We start from the raw sequence: 24711 nt of genomic DNA, 5'->3' as shown, positions 1-24711 counted from the left end.
TGCTGGCCACCGTAAATGTCCAACCCCCCCCCCACCCCTTCGTAATAGACAGTCTCCTCCCCACCGTATGTATATATTCTCTGTTAGGATCTATGGGTAACAGTACTGTATATTTGCACATCATATATGTCACAAATGTAACAGTACTATATACCTGTATGTCATCTATGTCCCTATGCCATAAATGTCATGATGTCATGTATGTTGTGTATGTCATAAATGTCTATGAATTGAAAATGGGGGACCCTGATGTAAACAAGACAAACGTCTTTCTCTGGTCTGCATCCCCTTAACAATTGTGTGTATTGAGCCATACTGTATTGTAGTACCCATTCTGCAATCTGTTAAATAAATAATTTCGTATTGGCATCGCGTCCCGCTCTTAAGCCATACCAAGATATACCTCATCTCATGTACCTAGTGTACTCCATCAACGAACAAAACTAATACACCCATCACCTGCCAGGCCCTGACCCTAGTGGCGTACTATATAGTACTAGGCGTGGTCACCACTCACTCTTCCTCTATTTTCGTTTCCATCATAGCGGACGCAAGACGCCCTATGCAACTAGTTATGAAAAGTTTAGATAATATTGAGTGCTTACAGAGATTTGCTTACCCCTGGAATCTTCGGGGTATGTTCCAACGACACGTCGGGTCTATTCTGATGTTCCCTCGTCTTGTGGCAGCAGATCGAGGGACAGCGTGCGAGGTTGGCTATCGAGCCGGCTCGCACACAGGTAGGCCCTGTGTCATCAGGCATTGATGCTAGTGTTAGTAATGCTGGTTTGTTTGGTTACACAACCGAGTTGTGTGTCGGCGCCAGGGGCGGGATGGTTTGGTGAACGTTCCCTGAAGTGGACGGTTTCCAAGCGGTCCTGGAACGTGCTGCTAAACACTAATGCTAATGCTAACACTAATGCTGAAATGCTGGGCACTGTTCTAATGTTCCCCGCCGTGGGATGTTGCCACTTTTCCCTCCTCTTAACCGGTTCATTGATGAAGGTCAGTCGGTAGCTAATGTGGGGAGTTTTGCTGAGTCCTATTTTACCCTTTTTATGGGTAAATGGGTTGACAACAGGGTGCAGGGCGGGTGTGCCGTGGCTTGGTAGCATCGATCCTGTGCCCCGGCGGGGTTTGGACGGTGTCCCACCCGGAAGCCGATGCTTGAGAGCGGGTCGGCCCGGCGGGTGGCAGTAGAGCTATACTGCTGCAGGATGGAATTTAGCGGCGGCCAATGTTGTGGCTCAGCTGACTGTTTTCTGTCCACATTAGCGTCGAACGCTATGCTATAGTGGGCTACTGTTTCTATTCTGTTTCTCTGCTACGGGAATGTCTGTCTATACTACAGTTTTCCCTCCTCTCAACCATTCATGCTGACGGTCAATCGGTGTCTACTGGGGGAGTAGTGCGGGGGGGGCTTTGTTTACCTTCATGGGTAAATGGGCTGAGGTCTAGGGCTGGTGTGCTGTTGTGAATATTATGAATGAATGCAGGACTGGTTCTCTCTGGTCAGCCTTCCCTTTAACGTCGTGTGCATGGGCTTGCCCATTCTACAGTATGTTCGTGGTGTTAGTTCATTTATTCATTAACCCCTTCATGGTGCACACCACAGTGGAGGTTGCTGGTTGCAACCACCACTGGTGCTCCGTGTTAGCATCAGTCCTTTGCTTTTGACATGTTGAAACAGTGCCCCGCCCGGCCGACGCCATGAGGTGGGTTGGCCCGGTGAGTGGCTGGTGGGCTGCTAAAGCCTGTACCGCCACGGTATGGAATTGGCAGCGATTAGTAACTGTGTTCGAATTGCTGTTTTTTCTATCAAAAAATGGTGTCTGGTGGCGGGGCCTTGAGGGCCAGCCGACGTCGACACATCGCGCGAGGTTCTTGACGTTATTAGCTTTGACCTAGCCGCAAGCTACAACCGCTCAGGGCTCCCCTCTCCACAGAGGATTTTGGTCTTCCGCTGGAGCGCGGGCGGTATTGTCCTAGGCCCCACACCGCACATCCAGAAGAAGAGAGAGCATGGCCTCGTCAGCGGTGATGACGAGGCCCTCGACAGGCGGCCATGTTTTCCCCCGCCAGAGGTATCCTGGGCGTTGAATCGACAGGTGTCCACAAGGCCGACAGCCTTGGCGGCCGAGGGATCGGCCATGTTGGATGGGCTTGGCTTGGAATATACAAGCCGTCGCCGTCCTGCCGCGAGCAGCCCGCTCTCCGATCACTCCCTCCCGCAACACCAGTGGAAAAAGGGGGCTCTGATTGTTTCCTTTGGCTGCGGGCCGCGTGCTTTCGTTGAAGCGCGGGCGGCCCCACTTTTCGCTTCTCATGGGGACAGGGGCTGACACCCAGTTGATGGCTGAGCCTGGGTCTGTCCGTGGGAATGTTGTGCTGTCAAGCGGCTCCCACACCATAAGCTGTGTTGGTTGAGCCTGGTGTTACGTCTGTCAACTATAAGTGTTGTCAGCAGGGGGGCTCGAAACCTTTTGAGGCACACAGTGCGGGCTTCCCCGGCCTCGCCTTCGCCAGGCCAGGTATCATGTTGGTGCCTCCCACTCCTGAAAGATTGGTAGTGGTCTCGCAGGCGCGCGTGATTTGGGTGGTAGTAATATCACTGCAGGGCTACGGTGTGTAGGAACCCATGGGGGCCTCACACCTTGCATGTCCGGCTGCAGAACGACTCCTCAGCATGTTCTGGAGGGGTGTTCAGTGGGGGAGCTTTTGTCACCTAGAACTGATGTCAGCTTCCCCCGTATCAAACCGGCCCTTCTGTCGGGGTCCCCCCTTGGGTGCGATTGCCTCGTGGGTAGTGTCAGGGTCAGATGCCCCGACACGGAACGCTCTGCTCGCACGGGTCCAGGGTTGGCTACGCACAGCGGGTGGGACCGGGCCGCCTATCTACAGTACCTGACGGACCTGCGCCACATGGCGGTGGGTGCGTTGGGAGTGTCGTCACATATGGCTACAGCAGCACCATATGTCGAGGTAGATGGAGAGAACGCTGAGGCGGGGACTTGTATTTAAAAACACAACCCCACCCGTTTTCGGGTTTGGTACAGACCCTATTGTCAGGGTCACCAGCAGTGACAGCTCTGGTCGACGAGATCTGATCTCTGTGGACGAAGCAAGCCATCGTCGTGGCGTTTTCCTCCCGGTGTTCTCTGGTGCCTGAGAAATCGGGAAGGGGGGGGGTGTCAGACCCATGTTGGACCATGGGAAGGTTAAGTATTTTTTGGATCGTCTCCTACCTGTTGAACACTGTCAGGTGGGGGTCTGGTTCTCCTCCATAGACCTGTAGGATGCGTGTTCGCATCCCCGATCTTCCGTCCTAGGGCTTACCTACGCTTCCTTACAGGGTTAGCGTATGAGTACCAGGGGCTGTCGTTCGGCTTTTCTCTGGCTCCGCGCATCTTCACCAAGTGCGTGGAGGCTGCACTGGGGCCTCTGCGTCGTCAGGGGTTACGAAGTGTATTCTGCCCTGCCGACGTTCTGGTCCTTGGCGGTCAAGGTGGATCGTCAGGTCTCATGCCAGGCAGGGTTCCTACCAGCCTGGGGGTGCTGTAGACTGGAAGTAGAGTACTCCTCTTCCCAGTCAACGGGTGGAGTGCTATGGGCATCCCTCTCAGAGCGTGTTGCGACACGCTCGGGAGGTTCCGTCCTAGGACGGTTACGGCGCTGTCCGTGATACGCCTGCTCGGTATGAGGGCATCTGCTCATTCCGTGGTCCCTCTTGACCTCCTCTTCACCCCAGGAGGAGGTTACGGAGGTGGTTCTTTTCCGTTGTTGGGGCGGGTACGTTGAAGAGCGCAGGTCCTTGATCCTGATTGCGCCGGACCGGGGCACAGCTGTGTGGTTCCCGGTCCTGGTCCAGCTCTTGGTATCCCGTCATGGCCTGTTCCTTGGTCATCGCGGGCCCTCTCTCAAGCGCACGGGTCTCTGTGTTAGTTCCCTGTGCTGGGCCAGCTGCTGGTGGTTTGGCTGGTGAGAGGGTGAGTCTGGAGAGGATGGATCCTTCTGTGGTTGGTACCATCCGGAACGCACATGCTCCTTCCACTATCGCGGGTTACGCGGGTAAGTGCCGTATTTTCCAAGAGTGGTGTAAGGCCGCCCTCTTGTGAAGCGTTTCCTGCTTGGCATTGACGCCTTAAGCCGGTGAAACGCTCTTTGGCTCCGAGCTGGGATCTTCAATTGGTCCTCGGTCAGTTGTCCTTGGCCCCGTTTGAGCCTCTTGAGCAAGCGCTGTTGGAATGGCTGTCGTTCGAAGACTGCGTTCTTGCTGGGTGGCCATCACCTCCGCTAAAACGCATGGGTGTGCTTTGTGCTCTCTCGGTACGGCCAGAGTGCCTGTCTTTTCGTTCCGATAGCGGTGCCACTCTGCGGCCTAATCCAGCCTTCGTGCCTAAAAATATCCGGAGTGCTTCCGCTACAGGGATATTATGGTTCAGGCGTTTCATCCGCCTCCTCACGCTAGTGAGTTGGAGGCGGGCCTTCACCTGTCATGTACGGTCCGGGCTTGGGGGTTACCTCAGCCGTACTTAGGGCCTCAGGGCTACCGATCAGCTCTTTGTCTGTTACGGTGGTTCTCGTGCTGGTAAGGCACTATCGAAACAGCGCCTGTCCCATTGGTTGTGCGAGGGCATTGCCCTTTGCTACACGTTGGCCGGGCTGGCTCCCCCTGGGGGCGTCAGGGCGCACTCCACTCGTGGGGTGGCAGCCTCTGCCGCTCTGCTGGGTGGGGCCTCGGTGGAGGACATCTGTGCTGCAGCTTCATGGTCCTCCCCGGGTCCCTTCGTAAGGTTTTACCTCATGGACATGACCGGGGATTCTGTCTCCCAGGCGGTTCTGAGGTCTGTGGCCTCTCCTGCTTCCCGTCCTTTGGTGGGGTAGCAGGGGTGTGTGGGTGTGGGCCACAATGTGTTGTGTCACACATGGTTCCGCCTGTGCTGTGTGTTCAAGAGGTTCTAGTTCCCTCTTGTTCACACTCGGGTGGAGTTGACTGCGCCCCCTCTTCATTAGGAAGGATGGGGTGACGGGACTCCCCTCCCCCCTGATGTGGGCTTACGGGTCCTCAGGGGGTACATTTGTCGGGCCTCGCGTCCGCTCTACCCCATATCTCGGTATGGCTTAAAGGGGAACTCCAACATTTTGGGAAATTAGCTTATTTAACATCTTCCCTGGAGTTAGACAAGAAGATACATACCTTTTTTGTCTCTGTGCGTCCATTTAGCTTTGGGAACAGACGCTCCGTTAGCATAGCTTAGCTTCATCACTGGAAGTGAGGCAGATCCGGAGCCTTACAGTGCCTTACAGTGTATAGTTTGATTGATTGATTGAAAAGTTTATTAACAGATTGCAGAATACACTGCAAATACAACTCCAAAACGTTCATGTAAACATGTTGTGACCTGTGTATTCACCACGTGGAGAAATAAAAAATAATTGAATTAGACAATTATGTTTTATAAGCAAATATACTCGGAACAATTTTTTTGACCAACCACTACTCTATGAGCGCAGCCAGTGATTTCAACGTGACGCCGTGTGTGTTTACATTCTCATTCATTCAAAAGATCCAAACCGATTGAAGTTTATGGATACCATGACTTGAAATTCTCTTACCTTGACGATTAAAAGCCTCCCCAATTTAGAAAACAGTAATCCAATGGCTGGTATTGTTATATACCGGACGCTCTGAGCTAACCGGAGCTAACACAGACCAGGATCGCAAAGCATATATAATGACTTCCTTTCTGGGGTTGTCAAAATAAAAGTGCGACGTTTATAGCAGCGGAAAACGTTTATTTTGTACATTATCTAACGTTAACACAAACCTAAACTAACTTTAGGTTAGTTGTAACATTAGTTTAGGTTCGTGTTAACGTTAGATAATGTACAAAATAAACGTTTTCCGCTGCTATAAACGTTGCACTTTTATTTTGACAACCCCAGAAAGGAAGTCATTATATATGCTTTGCGATCCTGGTCTGTGTTAGCTCCGGTTAGCTCAGAGCGTCCGGTATATAACAATACCAGCCATTGGATTACTGTTTTCTAAATTGGGGAGGCTTTTAATCGTCAAGGTAAGAGGATTTCAAGTCATGGTATCCATAAACTTCAATCGGTTTGGATCTTTTGAATGAATGAGAATGTAAACACACACGGCGTCACGTTAAAATCACTGGCTGCGCTCATAGAGTAGTGGTTGGTCAAAAAAATAGTTCAGAGTATATTTGCTTATAAAACGTAATTGTCTAATTCAATTATTTTTTATTTCTCCACGTGGTGAATACACAGGTCACAACATGTTTACATGAACGTTTTGGAGTTGTATTTGCAGTGTATTCTGCAATCTGTTAATAAACTTTTCAATCAATCAATCAATCAAACTATACACTGTAAGGCACTGTAAGGCTCCGGATCTGCCTCACTGCCAGTGATGAAGCTAAGCTATGCTAACGGAGCGTCTGTTCCCAAAGCTAAATGCACGCACAGAGACAAAAAAGGTATGTATCTTCTTGTCTAACTCCAGGGAAGATGTTAAATAAGCTAATTTCCCAAAATGTTGGAGTTCCCCTTTAACACTTTCAGTGCCACTCACGAGATTTCTCGTGTTTTTTTATAGGTGGTTGCTAGCCACTCACAAGATTTCTCGGATTTTTTATTTTTTTTTTGTGATCTGAAAAATTATTGCATCACCCGAGCCTACCCGAGTATAGCCGAGGGGCGCCGACGATCACTGTGGAAAAAAGCGCCCCCTGTCGTCTCCCAGATGACATAAGTGATTTTGGAATGGACTCAATGAAAATGAATGGGGAAAAAAATCCGGTACTCCACATTTTCCAGTTCACTGATCCAGCCGGGGTTACTAGAGCCTCAGATCCCCGCGGATCATGGAGTTCTACTGTATTGCGTTGGATCCATACACGTATCGATTTTTTCGAATGGTGATCAGGAATTGGAATATACCAGTTGGATACCATCTGATGTCAGGTAAGGACTCCATGTTATCAGTGGTAGGATAATCAGAGTAAGTTTGATGAAGTTATAAGCTGTTTTGTGAAATGTCTTCTTTCGGTTTCACTGTAAAAGTCCGAGAGGAAATCAACGAGGCGATTATCCGTGCGCGGCCGTAATGTGCGTGCGTGCACGTATAATATTGATCATCTAGCGTTTATTTGAAAACGATTCATAAAAAGGCCGACGAATATCAACGTTGTGGAATATTCCACTAAAAGACGATTTTCATAGAATGCTCCAGAATGAGCTGTTTTTTATATCAAAACGGGGGCTTTTCTAACTGCTCTGAAACGGCAACGACGCGATAAAAAAACAATCTGCCTTCACAGCACTGACTGGAAAATAGTCTTTGATAATGCGATGGGCAGATTAGACACATAGCCATAATTTAAAACATAGATTAGGCGATATTAACGTTAACATTGGCGCCGATGGTGGCATTCAAGCGGTAAAACGGAAAACCAGGCGTGGCGCTGAAAGTGTTAAGAGCGGGACGCGATGCCAATACGAAATATAACGACAGGTTATGTATATAACCTAGTTATATGAGTACTGGCTAAGCGTCCCGCTCTTAGCGTGCCCTGAGTTCCCTTGGGGAAACTTTTCTTTGGAAACTATTTTTTCCGAGGAAGAGTGAGTGGTGACCACGCCTAGTACTATATAGTACGCCACTAGGGGCGGGGCCTGGCAGGTGATGGGTGTATTAGTTTTGTTCGTTGATGGAGTACACTAGGTACATGAGATGAGGTATATCTCGGTATGGCTTAAGAGCGGGACGCTTAGCCAGTACTCATAACTAGGTTATATACATAACCTGTCGTTTTCATTCATTCATTCATTCTGCCACACGACAGCATGTTAACCATTTCACTACCACACTACAGACGGTTAACCCTTTCACTACCACACTACTTAACCGTCTGTAGTGTGGTAGTGGAAGGTTAACCTTCTGTAGTGTGGTAGTGAAAGGGTTAACCCTTTTTCCACTGCGACAATACAAAAGGTTAATCCTTTCACTGCCACACGACAGCAGGTTAACCCTTTCACTACCACACTACAGACGGTTAACCCTTTCACTACCACACTACAGACTGTTAACCGTCTGTAGTGTGGTAGTGAAAGGTTAACCTTCTGTAGTGTGGTAGTGAAAGGTTAACCTTCTGTAGTGTGGTAGTGAAAGGGTTAAGCAGACACACCCTATGAGATCATTAACCGTCAACCGCCAATATTTGCTGCTTCCAGGTATCCGTGATAGCGTCACTGGGTTTTACTTTGAAAACACAGCTTCTAATTTCCCCAAGGGGATTAATAAAGGATCATCTTATCTTATCTTAGGTCATCAACAGCCTTTCACACCTGAATAAAGATCTTCGTGGCAGGTGTGTTTATAAAGAGTCAGGTTATAAAAAGTCAGAAGGACACCGTCTTCACTTGATGAATATTATTAATAAATTACAACGTTCCGGTCTGGGACCCTCTTCAGGTATATAGCTCAAAAACATTGCTTGAATCATGATAAGCCAGTATGAAGTGTGGTGTTATCCCTGTGCACTGTATGTGCTCCTACGTCAGTGTACATTCATACATACAAACTTTGTTGTTAATGTGTCTTTGTGCTGTGGATTCCTTGTATTTGGAAAATCCAGTGTTTCTGACTCTGATAAACTATCGCAATATGACCTAGAACAACTGAATTCATCGAAACCCCCGCTCATAGGACCACCCGAGCCACTGCTAGAGAAGACAGTGAGAAACCCCATGATAAACCACCTTTGGCCAGACTGTCATGTCTATTAGAGGTGGTGATCGTGGAACAGTCTACCCCCAACAATAAGAGAATGCCCAACCTATAGTTCTTTCAAAAGTGAGCTAAAAGTATGGCTAGTCTCAAATCAGACCTGTACACATTGATATAAACTATGTGAAGCTGTCTTAACACTTAACACGACTTAAGTCGTTTCTGGCACTGAACGACTTAGGCCCAGAAATGACTTTTGGCACCCAAAGTGTTAATGATGTTCCATGTTTATATTTTCCCAGATGTATATGTATATTTTCTATGTATATTTTTCCAGATGTTGTTTTTATATTTGCCATGTCTAACCTTTTTATCCACTAGCCTTTAACTCCTGGCAGGGGGATAGCCCCTTTCGTGACTGTGATGCACGCCAACAAGGTTTGGCAGAGTGAATCCACAGTCACTTGCTAGCCCATAGCCAACCAACCTAGATTTACCATGAAGGACTGGTTCTGCCCAAACTGTTCGTTATACAAGTGTCACAGAGAAATTTCAAAGGTACTCACAGTTGCACGAGGGTTTCGGACAGATATACGTGATGGTTTGAAACCTCTGTGTTGCTAATAAACATTTTAAATAATTTTTATAAACGTGTAAACATCACCGAGACGGCAGTGCGGCTCTGCAGATATACCCTACTCCTCATTGCGGCGTTCGGGGGAGAGCAGCCATACGTTCTTCGCTGTTTACACGTTTACATTTTTTTTTAAATGTTTATTAGCAACGCCAAGCTTTCAAACCATCACGTATCTCTGTCCGAAACCCTTGTGCAACTGAGTGAGTACCTTTGAAATTTCTCTGTGATACTTGTATAACGAATGGTTTGGGTAGAACCAGTCCTTCATGGTAAATCTAGGTTGGTTGGCTATGGGCTAGCAAGTGACTGTGGATTCACTCTGCCAAACCTTGTTGGCGTGCATCACAGTCACGAAAAGGGCTAGGCAGGGGGACTGCCTCTGGAAACTAGCCTCTTGTTATAATTGGTTTGGTGCATTTACGTTCGATGTGCATTTTATGTTCTATGAATGTTCATCAATGTGCTTGTCCCTCTACAAATAAAATAAATGAAATGTAAGATAATATCAATTTGCAGTGTTCATGGTTCCATTTGTCAAAAAGTTACTGATTATTGTTGCAATTATCTAGGAGCCTTGAGTGCAAATGTTATGAAAGTATTCTTTCTGTCGATGTATTTCCATATGACATTAAACTTCCGTTCGTGGGCACTGAGAAGTCTGTTAGTGTGTGAATTGCATGGATGTCTTCCTACCTTAGGCACAGCGGCCTGCAGTACCACGTTGTGAACAGGCAGGGGCGCTGTGTTGAGCATGGACAACACCAGCACCAGCACATCGGGTCGACCAGGGGGACAGTCGGAGGCAAAGGTGAGCAGCACACGAACTCCGTCCTTATCATAGGCTGTAACAGGCAACACTCTACCTGGAGACACACGAGCACAGAGCCAATCAAGAAATGTCCCATAACACAGACCAGCCAATGATATGAAAGAAGTAAGACAGAGCTCAACCATTGAGGATGAAACACAGGACAGCTCTTACATTTACACTATTACACTCCTACTTCTCTTTTATCATCCTGTCAACTATCGCTTTATTCACTCCTGCTTCTCCCTCCTTTTATCCATCCTGCCAACTATCTCTTTATTCACTCCTACTTCTCCCTCCTTTTATCCAACCTGCCAACTATCTCTTTATTACACTCGGGGATTAAAGCAAAAAAGAAATCTCCTGACTGAACTTTTTTTCAGGCCAAGTCATATTCTTATTTTAACCTCCACTATATATATTTATTTAATAGCGTTAGCGTTTTAAGGGAACTAGATAATTTTGAACATCTTTTCTATTGCCAGTTTGCTTTTACGTAATATCAATGCTGTTTTCAATTCATTAAATGAAACTGATTGCAAGGGTTGACTGACTTTGTCATACAAATAAACAAATCTACATACTGTAACTTTTCAGTATAGTGTATAGTTCAAATTATGTATTGTCTATAGTTCAGATTCAGTATTGTGTATAGTTCAAATTCAGTATTGTGAATAGTTCAAATTCAGTATCGTGTATAGTTCAAATTATGTATTGTCTATAGTTCAAATTATGTATAGTTCAAATTATGTGTTGTGTATAGGGCAAATACAGTAAAACGATAGCATTTTAAAACTCTGTCCTGTAACATTTTATATGTTTAAGAGAATGTAGCGTATATCAGCCTATGATTTATGGTAAAGTCGATTCCCCCTTCTTCAGATGACTTTGGTATCTCTCATAAGAAGACAGGCACATGCTCATGCTCCTCAGTGCAGGGTTGATTTCCATTTTGGAGGTGTTTTTCTCTGTTGCCTTCATGTGGGACTTGATAATGGCTAAGCCTTCATAATTATGTCTCAATGTTCAGCCTGGCCCTGTCTTTTTCAATGATGTCATCCATGATGTTAAATGATCCTTCGACAAGAGGGCCAGTGAACAATGACAGAAGGGCCTTTACCAACTTCCCTAAAATGGGGAATATCATCCCTCCTTCTGGCATCTTCATGGCCAAGATCTTACTCCACCAGTCAACATCGATTCGTTCAGTATTCTCCTCAAAGTGTTTGGCCTGTGCTCCTAAATCTGGTAGGCTCGCACCTCTTCATTCAGTTGACCAAGCTCCTCAGATTTCACTGCATTTGGCAAGGACTTGGCTAAGGTGTTGAATGCAAATGATGTATTGTGTATAGTTCAAATGTAGCAGGTGTAGTGGCTCTGACTCCAGGAGTGGAGGATTTTGAGTCTGTAGCAGGTGTAGTGGCTCTGACTCCAGGAGTGGAGGATTTTGAGGCTGTAGCAGGTGTAGTGGCTCTGACTCCAGGAGTGGAGGATTTTGAGTCTGTAGCAGGTGTAGTGGCTCTGACTCCAGAGTGGAGGATTTTGAGGCTGTAGCAGGTGTAGTGGCTCTGACTCCAGGAGTGGAGGATTTTGAGTCTGTAGCAGGTGTAGTGGCTCTGATTCCAGGAGTGGAGGATTTTGAGGATGTAGCAGGTGTAGTGGCTCTGACTCCAGGAGTGGAGGATTTTGAGTCTGTAGCAGGTGTAGTGGCTCTGACTCCAGGAGTGGAGGATTTTGAGGATGTAGCAGGTGTAGTGGCTCTGACTCCAGAGTGGAGGATTTTGAGTCTGTAGCAGGTGTATAGTGGCTCTGACTCCAGGAGTGGAAGAGGAGGAGGCTGTAGCAGGTGTAGTGGCTCTGACTCCAGGAGTGGAGGATTTTGAGGATGTAGCAGGTGTAGTGGTTCTGACTCCAGGAGTGGAGGAGGAGGAGGAGGCTGTAGCAGGTGTAGTGGCTCTGACTCCAGAGTGGAGGATTTTGAGGCTGTAGCAGGTGTAGTGGCTCTGACTCCAGAGTGGAGGAGGAGGAGGAGGAGGCTGTAGCAGGTGTAGTGGCTCTGACTCCAGAGTGGAGGATTTTGAGGATGTAGCAGGTGTAGTGGTTCTGACTCCAGGAGTGGAGGAGGAGGAGGAGGCTGTAGCAGGTGTAGTGGCTCTGACTCCAGAGTGGAGGATTTTGAGGCTGTAGCAGGTGTAGTGGCTCTGACTCCAGGAGTGGAGGAGGCATAATGCAGGATATGTTTTCTGACATGCGTTTTCAGTATAGTTCAAATTCAGTATTGTATATAGTTCAAATTATCTATTGTGTATAGTTCAAATTATGTATAGTTAAAATTATGTATTGTGTATAGTTCAAATTCAGTATTATTGTATAGTTCAAATTATGTATTGTCTATAGTTCAAATGATGTATTGTGTATACGTAGTTCAAATTATGTATTGTGTATAGTTGAAATTATGTATTGTGTATAGGGCAAATACAGTAAAACAATAGCATTTTAAAACGGTCCTGTAACATTTAGGACAATGGGAGCATGGGGGAGAAATGGGGGACCCTGATGTAAACAAGACAAACGTCTTTCTCTGGTCTGCATCCCCTTAACAATTGTGTGTATTGAGCTGTACTGTATTGTACCCATTCTGCAATCTGTTAATAAAATTTTCAATCAAGCACTCGTGTTTTATGACATGCGTTTCTACTACTGGATCTACTGCCTGTTCATGGTCTATGTATGCTGAAGGTCGGTCAGACCAAGTTTAAAAGAATAAAAGTGATTAAATCTATTACTTGTGTCCTGTAACATTTATATGTTTAAAGAGAATGTAGCGTATATCAGCCTATGATTTATGGTAAAGTCTATTCCCGCGGGGATGAGTCATCTCCGTCAAAACATCTCCTGACTGAACTTTTTTTTCAGGCAAAGTCATTATTATTATTTTTTTTAACTTTGGCCATTTCCCTGGCTCTTTTATACGTTTATCGCATTTATACTTGGTCAAGCTCGACCGACAGAAGCAGGCTGAAAGGGTTCAGATGGGGGGGAAGACACTCTGGGAAAGGCACGGCTGCAGTCCGGGATTCGAACTCGCTCAGCCCCAGATCCGTGACGAGCACGGTTGTCCACGGCGCTGAAATAGCACTCGCGGTACGTGGTGAGCTACTGGAGCTCCCCAGGCAAAGTCATTCTTATTTTAACCTCCACTGTATATTTATATTTAATAGCGTTAGCTAAAAGCACTACAATTACATTTTCATACCATAACAACAGGCTGAGACTCACCGGTAGAGCCGTCGTGCCGCCGTTAACCCTTCGATAAGCTTTGTGGCCCGGGCATAAATGTGTCCATAAATCCATTTAGTTAGATCTCATCCAACACTGTCTGAATGTATCTTGCGATTATTATACATAACTATTAGCGCAATCCGGTCTCTCAAGTCGCTGCGTCCTGCCGATTGCTCGCCAATGACTATGCTTGGCACGGCCGCGGTAGGAAAAAAAATTCCCCTTTTCATGATATTTGACGCCTCTGATTGGCTCATGTTAAAATCCGTCACGACTCCGAATCAAATGACGGAACTCCTAATCAAATCGACGGATATCTGTCTCAAGACGGAACGCTTTAATGCCTGTACACTCCTGCTTCTCCCTCCTTTTATCCATCCTGCCAACTATCTCTTTATTACACTCCTGCTTCTCCCTCCTTTTATCATCCTGCCAACTATCTCTTTATTACACTCCTGCTTCTCCCTCCTTTTATCCATCCTGCCAACTATCTCTTTATTCCGGAATTTTCCCAAGGGGATCGATAAAGAAATATCTTATCTTATGTTATGCTATCTTATTTATTCCTTATTTCCATCCATCCATCCATCTCTAGTACACAGGGCAGCAGTGGCTCAGGAGGTAGAGCGGTCGTCTGCCGGCTCCTTCCAGCAGTGTGTTAACCCTTTCACTATCACACTACCAAATGGTTAACCCTTTCACTGTGACAGTACAGAATGTTAGCCCTTTCACTGCCACACGACAAAGGGTTAACCCTTTCACAACCACACTACAGAAGGTTAACCCCTTCACTACCACTACAAAAAACCGCCTGTAGTGCGGTAGTGAAGGGGTTAACCTTATGTAGTGTGGTAGTGAAAGGGTTAAAGTGTCCATGAGCATGACCCCTAACTGCTCCCGATGAGCTGGTAGGCTCCTTGCATGGTTGCCTCTGCCGTCTGTGTGTGTGTGTGTGTGTGTGTGTGTGTGTGTGTGTGTGTGTGTGTGTGTGTGTGTGTGTGTGTGTGTGTGTGTGTGTGTGTGTGTGTGTGTGTGTGTGTGTGTGAGAAAGTGAGGCATAAGTTGTATAAAATACAATAATTTGGATAAAAGCACTATATAAAATACAGTCCCTCTACTCCAGGGGTGGCCAACCAGTCAGAGACTAAGAGCCACAAAAATTACTGTGGTACCACAAAGAGCCACACCATATACCAGCGTTTCTCAACTTTTTTTTTCAGTCACGGCACCCTTCATGTGTTTATAGGTCTCACCCTCTGACCTCTGAAGTTGCTAATGTCTTTTTTATTTGGGCCTCACATGGTTAAAAGTACCCTGTGAGACCCACGGTTGCAAAATTACAAAATCACTTTTAGCCATTTAAAGAAATAATGTTTATTTAAAAAATGTTAAAGGGGAACTATTTTACTATTTCTTTCACTATTTGGGCACTTTTACACAATTCCTGTGAGTCTATGGAACACCTAGGTTTTTTTTTCAAAAAAAAAAAATGCATTGTTTTGTATTTCTAATCAAGTACTCAAAAACCGCATTTTTTTACCTCAAGATCTTAAGCCGTTTTGAGGCTGGGCTCCAACCACTGTGTGGCCTGGTGCCAACTGCCACATCAACTGCCACATTATTATGCAGCTGAGAAATCTCTGACATCACAGATATGCACATTTTCAGATGACTCAGTTCAGTGAGGGTGAATATTGTGAGAAGAGAATTGGAAGAATGCGCCAATATGAGAATTAGAGACATAGATCCTATTAATATAAGTCCATATAGCTAAGAAACAATGATAAACACTGAAAAAGGCCATTCATAAGATAGTTCCCCTTTAAGCACATGTATAGTCAATTGGTCCTGTTGTTCAGCCTCACAATGCTATTTGATAGTAAATGTGTTTATATGTCCCACCCTCTGGCCTCTGAAGTTGCTAATGTCTTTTTAATTTGGGCCTCACAGGGTTAACCTCTTAAGCCCGAGATATACAGTAAAAGTGTATATTTTCAGCATTACGTTTGTTTACCAATTATTTTAACTGTTATTAGTGAAATTATTATGAGATTATAGAAATCTCAGGGCATTGAGTCGGAAACCGGCGCATATTGACAGGAGGAAGTGGCACATCCAAAAGTGAGTGTAGTCTTTTGAAGGAAGAGACTCAGGGCTTTCAAATTCGAAAAACTACCCTACCCAGATCACACCAGCCCCTGTCAATCATCTGACTTCTGGATAAACTTTTTTATTTCTCTTATTTTTGGGGATTATCTCCCACAAACCTGAACGTTATTGCCATAAAACAGAACGCAGTTATATTATCGTACTTGGCCATCGCGTCCCGCTCTTAAGCCTATCGAGATATACCTCATCTCATGTACCTACTGTACTCCACTAACGAAAAACAAATACGTCCACACCTGCCGGGTCCCGCCCCTATGGCATGGTCACCAAACACTCTTCCTCTATTTAGTTTCCATCATAACGGTCGCAGTGCGCCTTATGTAACTAGTTGTTATGAAAAGATTAGAGAAATTGCGTAATGTTGAAAGTTACCGGAGGTTTGCTTACCCCTGGAATCTTCGTGTTTCAACGACACGTCGGGCCTATTCTGATGTTTCCTCGTCTGGTGACAGCAGATCCAGGAGCAGCGTGCAAGGTTGGCTATCGAGCCGACTTGTACACAGGTAGGCCCTGTGTCATCAGGCATTGATATTAGTTAGTAATGCTGGTTTGTTTTGTTACACAACCATGTTGTGTGTCGGCGCCAGGGGCGGGATGGTTTGGTGAACGGTTCACTGCAGTGGACGGGTTCCAAACGATCCTGGAAGCGTGCTGCTAAACAACTAATGCTAACGCTACATGCTAATGCTATATGCTAACACTACTGCTACGCTGTTCTAATGTCTCCGCCGTGGGATTTTGCCGCTTTTCCCTCCTCTTGCCCGGTTCATCAATGAAGGTCAGTCGGTAGCTAATGTGGGGGTTTTGCAGAGTCCTATTTTACCCCTTTTTACGGGTAAATGGGTTGACAACAGGGTGTGCCGTGACTAGGTAACCTAGCCAGGTAGCGTTAAACCTGTGCCCCGGCGGGGTTTTGAACGGTGTTTCCACCCGGAAGCCGATGCTTGAGGCTCGGCGGGTGGCAGTAGAGCTATACTACTGCAGGATGGGACTTAGCGGCGGCCCGTATTGTGGCTCAGCTGACTGTTTTCTGTCCATAGTAGCATTGAAGACGCTATGCTATAGTAGTGTAGTGGGCTACTGTTTTGTTCTGTCTCTCCGCTGCGAGAATGTCTGTCTATGCTACAGCTTTCTCTCCTCTCAACCATTCATGCTGACGGTCAATCGGTGTCTATTGGGGGAGTAGTGCGGGGGGGGCTTTGTTTACCTTTTTGGGTAAATGGGCTAAGCTAGGGCTGGTGTGCTGTTGTGAATATTATGAATGAATGTGGGACTGGTTCTCTCTGGTCCGCCTCCCCTTAACGTTGTGTACATGGGCTTGCTCATTCTACAGTATTTTGTGGTGTTAGTTCTTTTATTCATTTAACCCCTTCATGGTGCACACCACAGTGGAGGTTGCTGTTTGCAACCACCAATGGTGCTCCGTGTTAACATCAGTCCTTTGCTTTTGACATATTGAAACAGTGCCCCGCCGGCCGACGCCATGAGGTGGGTCGGCCTGGCGAGTGGCTGGTGGGCTGCTAAAGCCTGTACCGCCACGGTATGGATTTGGCAGCGATTAGTAACTGTGTTCGAATTGCTGTTTTTTCTATCAAAAAAATGGTGTCTGGTGGCGGGGCCTTGAGGGCCAGCCGACGTCGACACATCGCGCGAGGTTATTGACGTTATTAGCTTTGACCTAGCCGCAAGCTATAACCGCTCAGGGTTCCCCTCTCCGCAGGGGATTTTGGTCTTCTGCTGGAGCGCGGGCGGTATTGTCCTAGGCCCCACACCGCCTCACACCGCGCAGCCAGAAGAAGAGAGAGCACGGCCTCGTCAGCGGCGATGACGAGGCCCTCGACAGGCGGCCATGTTTTCCCCCGCCGGAGGTATCCTGGCCGTTGAATCGACAGGTGTCCACAAGGCCGACAGCCTTGGCGGCCGAGGGATCGGCCATGTTGGATGGGCTCGGCTTGAACAACAAGCCGTCGACGTCCTGCCGCGAGCAGCCCGCTCTCCGATCACTCCCTCCCCCAACACCAGCGGAAAAAGGGGGCTCTGATTGTTTCCTTAGGCTGCGGGACCACTTTTCGCTTCTCATGGGGACAGGGCCTGACACCCAGTTGATGGCTGAGCCTGGGTCTGTCCGTGAGAATGTTGTGCTGTCAAGCGGCTCCCACACCATAACCTGTGTTGGTTGAGCCTGGTGTTACGTCTGTCAACTATAAGTGTTGTCAGCAGGGGGGCTCGGAACCTTTTGAGGCACACAGTGCGGGCTTCCCCGACCTCGCCTTCGCCAGGCCAGGTATCATGTTGGTGCCTCCCACTCCTGAAAGATTGGCAGTGGTTTCGCAGGCACGCGTGATTTGGGTGGTAGTAATATCACTGCAGGGCTACGGTGTGTGGAACCCATGGGGTCCTCACGCCTTGCATGTCCGGCTGCAGAACAACTCCTCAGCATGTTCTGGAGGGGTGTGTTCAGTGGGGGGGTTTTTGTCACCTAGATTGATGTCAGCTTCCCCCGTATCAAACCGGCCCTTTCTGTCGGGGTCCCCCATTGGGTGCGATTGCCTCAGGTTCCGACCCGACTCCACGGAACGCTCTGCTCACAAGGGTCCAGGGTTGGCTACGCACAGCGGGTGGGACCGGGCCGACTATCTACAGTTCCTGGCGGACCTGCGCCACATGGCGGCGGGTGCGTTGGGAGTGTCATCACATATGACTACGGCGGTACCATATGTCGAGGTGGATGGAGAGAATGCTGAGGCGGGGACTTGTGTCTACACAACCCCACCCGTTTTCGGGTTTGGTACAGACCCTATTGTCAGGGTCACCAGCAGTGACAGCTCTGGTCAACGAGATTCAATCTCTGTGGACGAAGCAAGCCATCGTTGTGGCGTTCTCCTCCCGGTGTTCTCTGGTGCCTGAGAAATCGGGAGAGGGGGGTGTCAGACCCATGCTGGACCTGTCCCATGGGAAGGTTCAGCATTTTTTGGATCGTCTCCTACCTGTTGAACACTGTCAGGTGGGGGTCTGGTTCTCCTCCATAGACCTGTAGGATGCGTATTCGCATCTCCGATCTTCCATCCTAGGGCTTACCTACACTTCCTTTGCAGGGTTAGCGTATGAGTACCAGAGGCTGCCGTTCGGTTTTCTCTGGCTCCCCGCATCTTCACCAAGTGCGTGGAGGCCGCACGGGGGCCTCTGCGTCGTCAGGGGTTACGAAGTGTATTCTGCCCTGACGACGTTCTGGTCCTTCGTGGTCAAGGTGGATCGTCGGGTCTCGTACCAGGCAGGTCCCTACCAGCCTGGGGTTTGCTGTAGACTGGAAGTAGAGTACTCCTCTGCCCAGTCAACGGTTGGAGTGCTATGGGCATCCCTCTCAGAGCGTGTTGTCGAGGTTCCGTCCTAGGACGGTTACGGCGCTGTCTCACATCACGTTTTTCACCGACGCCTCCCTCGCTGGTGACGCGTCGGGCCAACGCAGTAGGGGGCAGCTGGCAAACCATGCAGCCCGGTCTGCGCTACGTTCAATGTGTTGGTATTGAAAGCGGTCCTTCTGGTCCTCAAACGGTGTTGATCAGGACGGACAATACGACGTCAGTGTCGTATATCGACAGACAGGGAGGAGTATGCTCCCCAGCCTCCCCCCGTCTGCACCAGGCGGCGACCGATGCCGTGCCGCCTGGGATTCTTCCCCATACATCCGTTAGGTCAGTTGTTGGGACGGGTACGTTGAGGGGCGCAGGTTCTTGATCCTGATGGCGCCGGACCGGGGCGCAGCTGTGTCGTTCCCGGTCCTGATCCAGCTACTGGTAGTCTGGAGAGGATGGACCCTTCTGTGGTTGATACTGTACCATCCGGAATGCGCATGCTCCCTCCACTGTCGCGCTTTACGCGGGCAGATGACGTATGTTCCAAGTGTGGTGTAAGGCGGGGGGCCGGGACCCAGTCTCCTGCCCCCTGGATGCTGTCCTTAGTTACCTCCGGTCTCTCCTTGATAGACTGTCGGCTTCGACTGTGAGGGTATATGCAGCAGCTATATCCTCCTATCATGAGGGATTTGAGGGGGATGTCTTGTTCAGCCCCCTCTTGTGAGGCGTTTCCTGCTTGGCGCTCGACGCGTTAAGCCGGTGCAACGCTCTTTGGCTCCGAGTTGGGATCTTCAATTGGTCCTCGTCGGTTGTCCTTGGCCCCGTTTGAGCCTCTTTATTTGTCGTTCAAGACCGCGTTCTTGCTGGCCGTCACCTCCGCTGAACGCGTGGGTGTGCTTTGTGCTCTCTCAGTACGACCAGAGTGCCTGTCTTTCGTTCCGATTGCGGTGTCACTCTGCGGCCTAATCCTGCCTTCGTGCCTAAAAATATCCGGAGTTCTTCCGCTCCAGGGATATTGTGGTTCAGGCGTTTTCATCCGCCTCCTCACGCTAGTGAGTTAGATGCGGGCCTTCACCCGTCATGTCCGGTCATTAGGAAGGATGGGGTGACGGGACTCCCCAACCCCTTGATGTGGGCTTACGGGTCCTCAGGGGGTACATTTGTCGGGCCTCGCGTCCGCTCTACCCCATATCTCGATAGGCTTAAGAGCGGGACGCGATGGCCAAGTACGATAATATAACGAAAGGTTATGTATATAACCTAGTTATATGAGTACTGGCTAAGCGTCCCGCTCTTAACGGCCCTGAGTCCCTGTTTGAGGAATCTTTTCTTGGAAACGGGTTTTTTGGCGAGGAAGAGTGTTTGGTGACCATGCCTAGTGTCTTATAGGCTACGCCTCCATAGGGGCGGGACCCGGCAGGTGTGGGTGTATTTGTTTTTCGTTAGTGGAGTACAGTAGGTACATGAGATGAGGTATATCTCGATAGGCTTAAGAGCGGGACGCTTAGCCAGTACTCATATAACTAGGTTTAACCTTTCGTTAGTTTCTCTACCTTTCTGTGAACGTCTTGCAAAAAAGCGGTGTTGCAATATGATGAAAAATGGTGGAGAAATTTACATTATAAAAAAGATGGCAGAATTCAGTACTGTATCTACAAAACCTTCTGTTTAATCATCTTCCCTTTATTCATTTGCTTAGATTTTTCAGGTCTGGTAAATTTTAGAATGGTGTTATTCACAGTCAAAGATAAAAAGAAATGTCAATAGAATTGATATTCTCCTTTGGTTCATTACAATTTACTCAAGCCTAGTAACAGACACACTATTTCTGACACTGATCCATATATGTCCCTTGATTCAGATACCAAGAACATGCAAATAAACCATTTAAAAAAAATATTAAATGTTTATTCTACGTCCTTATGGAATGAGTGACATAAAAAAAAAAAAAAAAAAAAAAACGTAATTTTCTTTTATGGATGGAAGAGCCGCACATTGACGGGCACCCCTGCTCTACTCACTTGGTCTAATGGCCTCCAGAGGAACGTGCACATTGCCTAAGGAGACCTCTGGTCCTCTGGCCGGGCTGCCCTGGAGTGCAGGGTGGCAGGGGGACAGGGAGTGGAACAGCGGGCTGCCCGGGGCTGAGCCCAGACTCTGGGCCTTGGCGTGGGACACAGCAGGGGACCCGGGCACGGAGCCCTGGAGGAGAGAGGCAGACGAGGGGGCGACGTGTCCAGACATGGCGGCTGGTGTCATCCCGAAGCTGCTACCCACAGTCATCTGGCCAGGCAAACTGAAATAATGACATCAGAAGAGGAATCCCACCCAGATTTACTTTTAGGTTGTAATTCTGTGAAAGGAGACCTTTTCCTAGAAAATTCCTTGAATCTTTATTTATTTTTTGGTACGGAAATCGCAACACGCTAAACATCTTGAATTACTAAAAATTCAGAAAAAAATTAAGTCTATAACTACGGGATCAAAACAGTTTCTTTCATCCATCACAGGCACTGTACATTTCTGTGCATTGTGTTAGATTTATTTTTCCTTCAAAATGTATATTTCAACCACGACTTGAGTCCTTTGTGAGAGAGAGAGAACCCCAATTCACACTTTGTCTGGTAAAACTCATTCCTGGCATGACCTCTGGACCTCATACCTCTTGGGTTCTCCAAAGTCCAGCATGGCCAGATCCTGCAGGTCCTGCAGACTGTTAATGGCGGGGGTAGGCCCGACCGGGGGCTGAGCTGCTGGGAACACTGGACCTGAGCTACCAACACTACCAAACAGATCCAGGCTCGCTTCTGGCGCCTGAGGAGACAGAGTCGGATATTACATGCGATATCATGATACATTGTCAAATATTTTTAACTGTTGATCACTTAATACCTCTATAACAAATGTTTTTTAACTTAACAACCAATATTCATCATTAAATAACATACAAAAAAACATATGCCTACATCAACAGTAACTACTAACTAATAACAACTTCCTGCATGTAAAAACAACAAGACTGTCTTCCTATTAGAAGTAGTACCTGTAAGGAGCTCCACTGATTGGACAGGTCATCAAGTTTGGATTTTGATTGGCTGCTCAGAGAGGGAACCGGGTCATTCAAGCCTGAAAAGAAGTCGTGTAGATATCGTCACAAACTGCGTGATGAAACAGCAAACTGCCCTCCATTACAACCTGAATGATGATGATTCGTAGCGGCACGGTGTCCTGGTGGGTAGAGAGACTGTCCTGTAACTGGGACACTCACAGGTTCAAACCCAGTGACATCTTTGTCTAAGTCACACTCCTATGCAGAGAGTTGAACGACGTTCCACTGCCAAACATCTCTGCGCAAAGAGGAAGTACACTGACCTGTGCTAATTATATTCATATAATTTCCCCTTAACACTTTCAGTGCCAGCCATTAGACGCAGCCCTCTGTAGCAACGCCACCGCTAGATAGATAGGGATCCGTCACCTTGTTTGTAGAGCTATAACTATATTCTATATTATAGCTATGGATACAACACTATGGCCCATATGACATCACCTATCTATTGTTCCATATGTGAAAAATATTAAATGTTTCCATCCATACGTTCCCGTGTTATACCGTGGTGAATATAAGTATGGTTTTAGAGCGGTCTAGGGTAATTCATGAAATGCTGAGTTATAGCCCTATATGTAGATTCCACTATATAGACGTTGCCATTTCTTGCCTGTACACGCTATTATTCCAAAATCAGATCTATGTCATAAGTATTATGTTTCATCATGAATGCATGAAATGGGGGGGTCGTTTCTGATTATTTGACTGTCAGTAACGGCATTCGTATTGAACACTAAAAATGCTTATCAGCCCGATCGGTATAAAAGCTAAAATTTAGGTCAGATCGTTCTTACCTGTGATCGGGAGTATTCCGAAAATAATATTCCAATTGTTTGATCGCCATCTGGTACATCCAATGTCCATTTGGCCCATGGCATAATCCATCACAACATATGGATCGGGGATATTTGACATGCTTCAATGGAACCAGGAGAACGGCTGCCCTCGCCCGACAAGGAAACATGAAACCGGACACGTTTGGCCATTACACAGGCCAAGATACAAGGTTACAAAGGGTGCTCGATACCGCCGTCTAGCGGGATGCGGCCAGTATTCGACCTCAGACTCATTCCATTATGGTATGAATAAAAATATCGTTTTGGGCACTGAACCACTTAGGCCCAGAAACAACTTAACTCGTTTTTGGCACCCAAAGTGTTAATATATTGAATAAATAATATTATATACATTTTGTATGGTCTATTTTATAAATAAAGAACCGAAAATTTGTTGAAATCCTTTTTTAATTATTTCACTTCACGTGCAGCCTTGTTTATTCACTGTGTCCATGGAAACGATGATCAACACAGCCATAAAGGTCTGGGTTCCTTAGACTGGGAACAGAGCAGGGCCAAAAAGCCGGCAAGTGCCACAAATGATTCTTCTCGCGCGCCGCACAGTATGCCTGGCTGTTCACACCAGCATCGATTCCCCCGTCCGCTCCGCTGACTGAGCTGATACAACCCCTCCCCCTCTGTGTGTGGGTGCAGAGAAAGGCATGCACACACACACACACACACACACACACACACACACACACACACACACACACACACAGCAGAACAGCACCTCTCTCTCTGACACAGGTACAAACGGAGACAGAATGGTTTAAAATCATGGATTTATGTCCAAGAGTTACCAAACTTTTAAATTTAACCCATGATACATATCAGCTCTACCTGCGATTAAAAAAGAGCAGCAATTCCCCCATGTGTCAGTCTACTCCGCTGCTGTTTTATAAATCACAGGTAGAGCTGATATCTATCATACAAATCAAGACTTTTTCCTATTTTGTGCCCTGGTCATGGAATAACCTTCAGAACACATTACAGCTTAATGTATGTATCTGTTGTTCCATGTGTGTTTTTAACATGCTCAAGGGACTTCCTGGTTAAATAAAGGTTACAAATAAAAAATAATATTATAATATATATATATATATATATATACGTTTTGTCACGGAGGTCAGTTTTTGTTACAGTAATAACAAAATTATTGGGGCAGAGCTGTTTTGCAGGCTGTACTGTACAGGCATAGAGACTGCTCTGCATAGATGTGTGTGCCTTAAGTGTCCTGAGTACTGAACCTCTAACTGCTGTAGGGGGGCCACAAATGGCTGACCCTGTACAGTACTATTATGACTCCTGAGGTGAAATAAAATACTTTCGGCATTCCTATATATCAGGGGTAGGCAACCCTAGGCACGCATGCCCACATAGGCACGCGGGGGCATTTTCATTGGCACAGGGGGCAGCATAATTTTTTTTTAATTAATTATATTTTTTTTTTTTTTTTTTTTTTTTTTTTACTTCGCTTTGAAATATTATAGTGAAATATTTTGCACTGTTGTCGCATTTATCTTGTTGAAATCCTCCCACAGGTTCTTTTTTGTAAGTCGACTGTTTTGCACACCCCTATGACAGCTATACAGCTGTTCCCATGGTGCTCAGCTGTCAGCAGTCAGCTGGCCTCCCGCGCCCGTGCGCAGTTCCCAGGTAATCACACAGTGCTGCGGTTGCATTCTGTATGTGCCGTCTTTCATGATGGCAACCCCCGCTAAGACAGTTAAAGCAAAGGAAATTCGGGCATTCCAGCCCTCGT

The 24711-nt window shown here is 47.2% G+C and overlaps 1 protein-coding gene across 2 annotated transcripts in view; it reads right to left on the bottom strand.

Annotated features, from left to right (window-relative positions):
* The window catches only part of gga3b (golgi associated, gamma adaptin ear containing, ARF binding protein 3b), a gene marked incomplete at its 5' end in the record, with an annotated part of 43617 nt that overhangs the window by 3285 nt on the left and 15621 nt on the right, over positions 1–24711 (bottom strand). For both annotated transcript variants that reach the window (XM_084329509.1, XM_084329510.1), the window contains 4 exons: positions 10083–10252; positions 21023–21297; positions 21664–21815; positions 22045–22127. In XM_084329509.1, the coding sequence (XP_084185635.1) occupies positions 10083–10252; positions 21023–21297; positions 21664–21815; positions 22045–22127 (680 nt within the window). The remainder of the gene's footprint in view (positions 1–10082; positions 10253–21022; positions 21298–21663; positions 21816–22044; positions 22128–24711) is intronic.

The sequence above is a fragment of the Notolepis coatsorum genome (genome assembly GCF_963971535.1).
Source record: "Notolepis coatsorum genome assembly, chromosome: 14".
Lineage (NCBI taxonomy): Eukaryota > Metazoa > Chordata > Actinopteri > Aulopiformes > Paralepididae > Notolepis > Notolepis coatsorum.
Note: the sequence above shows the minus strand (reverse complement) of the source record. Positions and strands in the feature narration are given on the sequence as shown.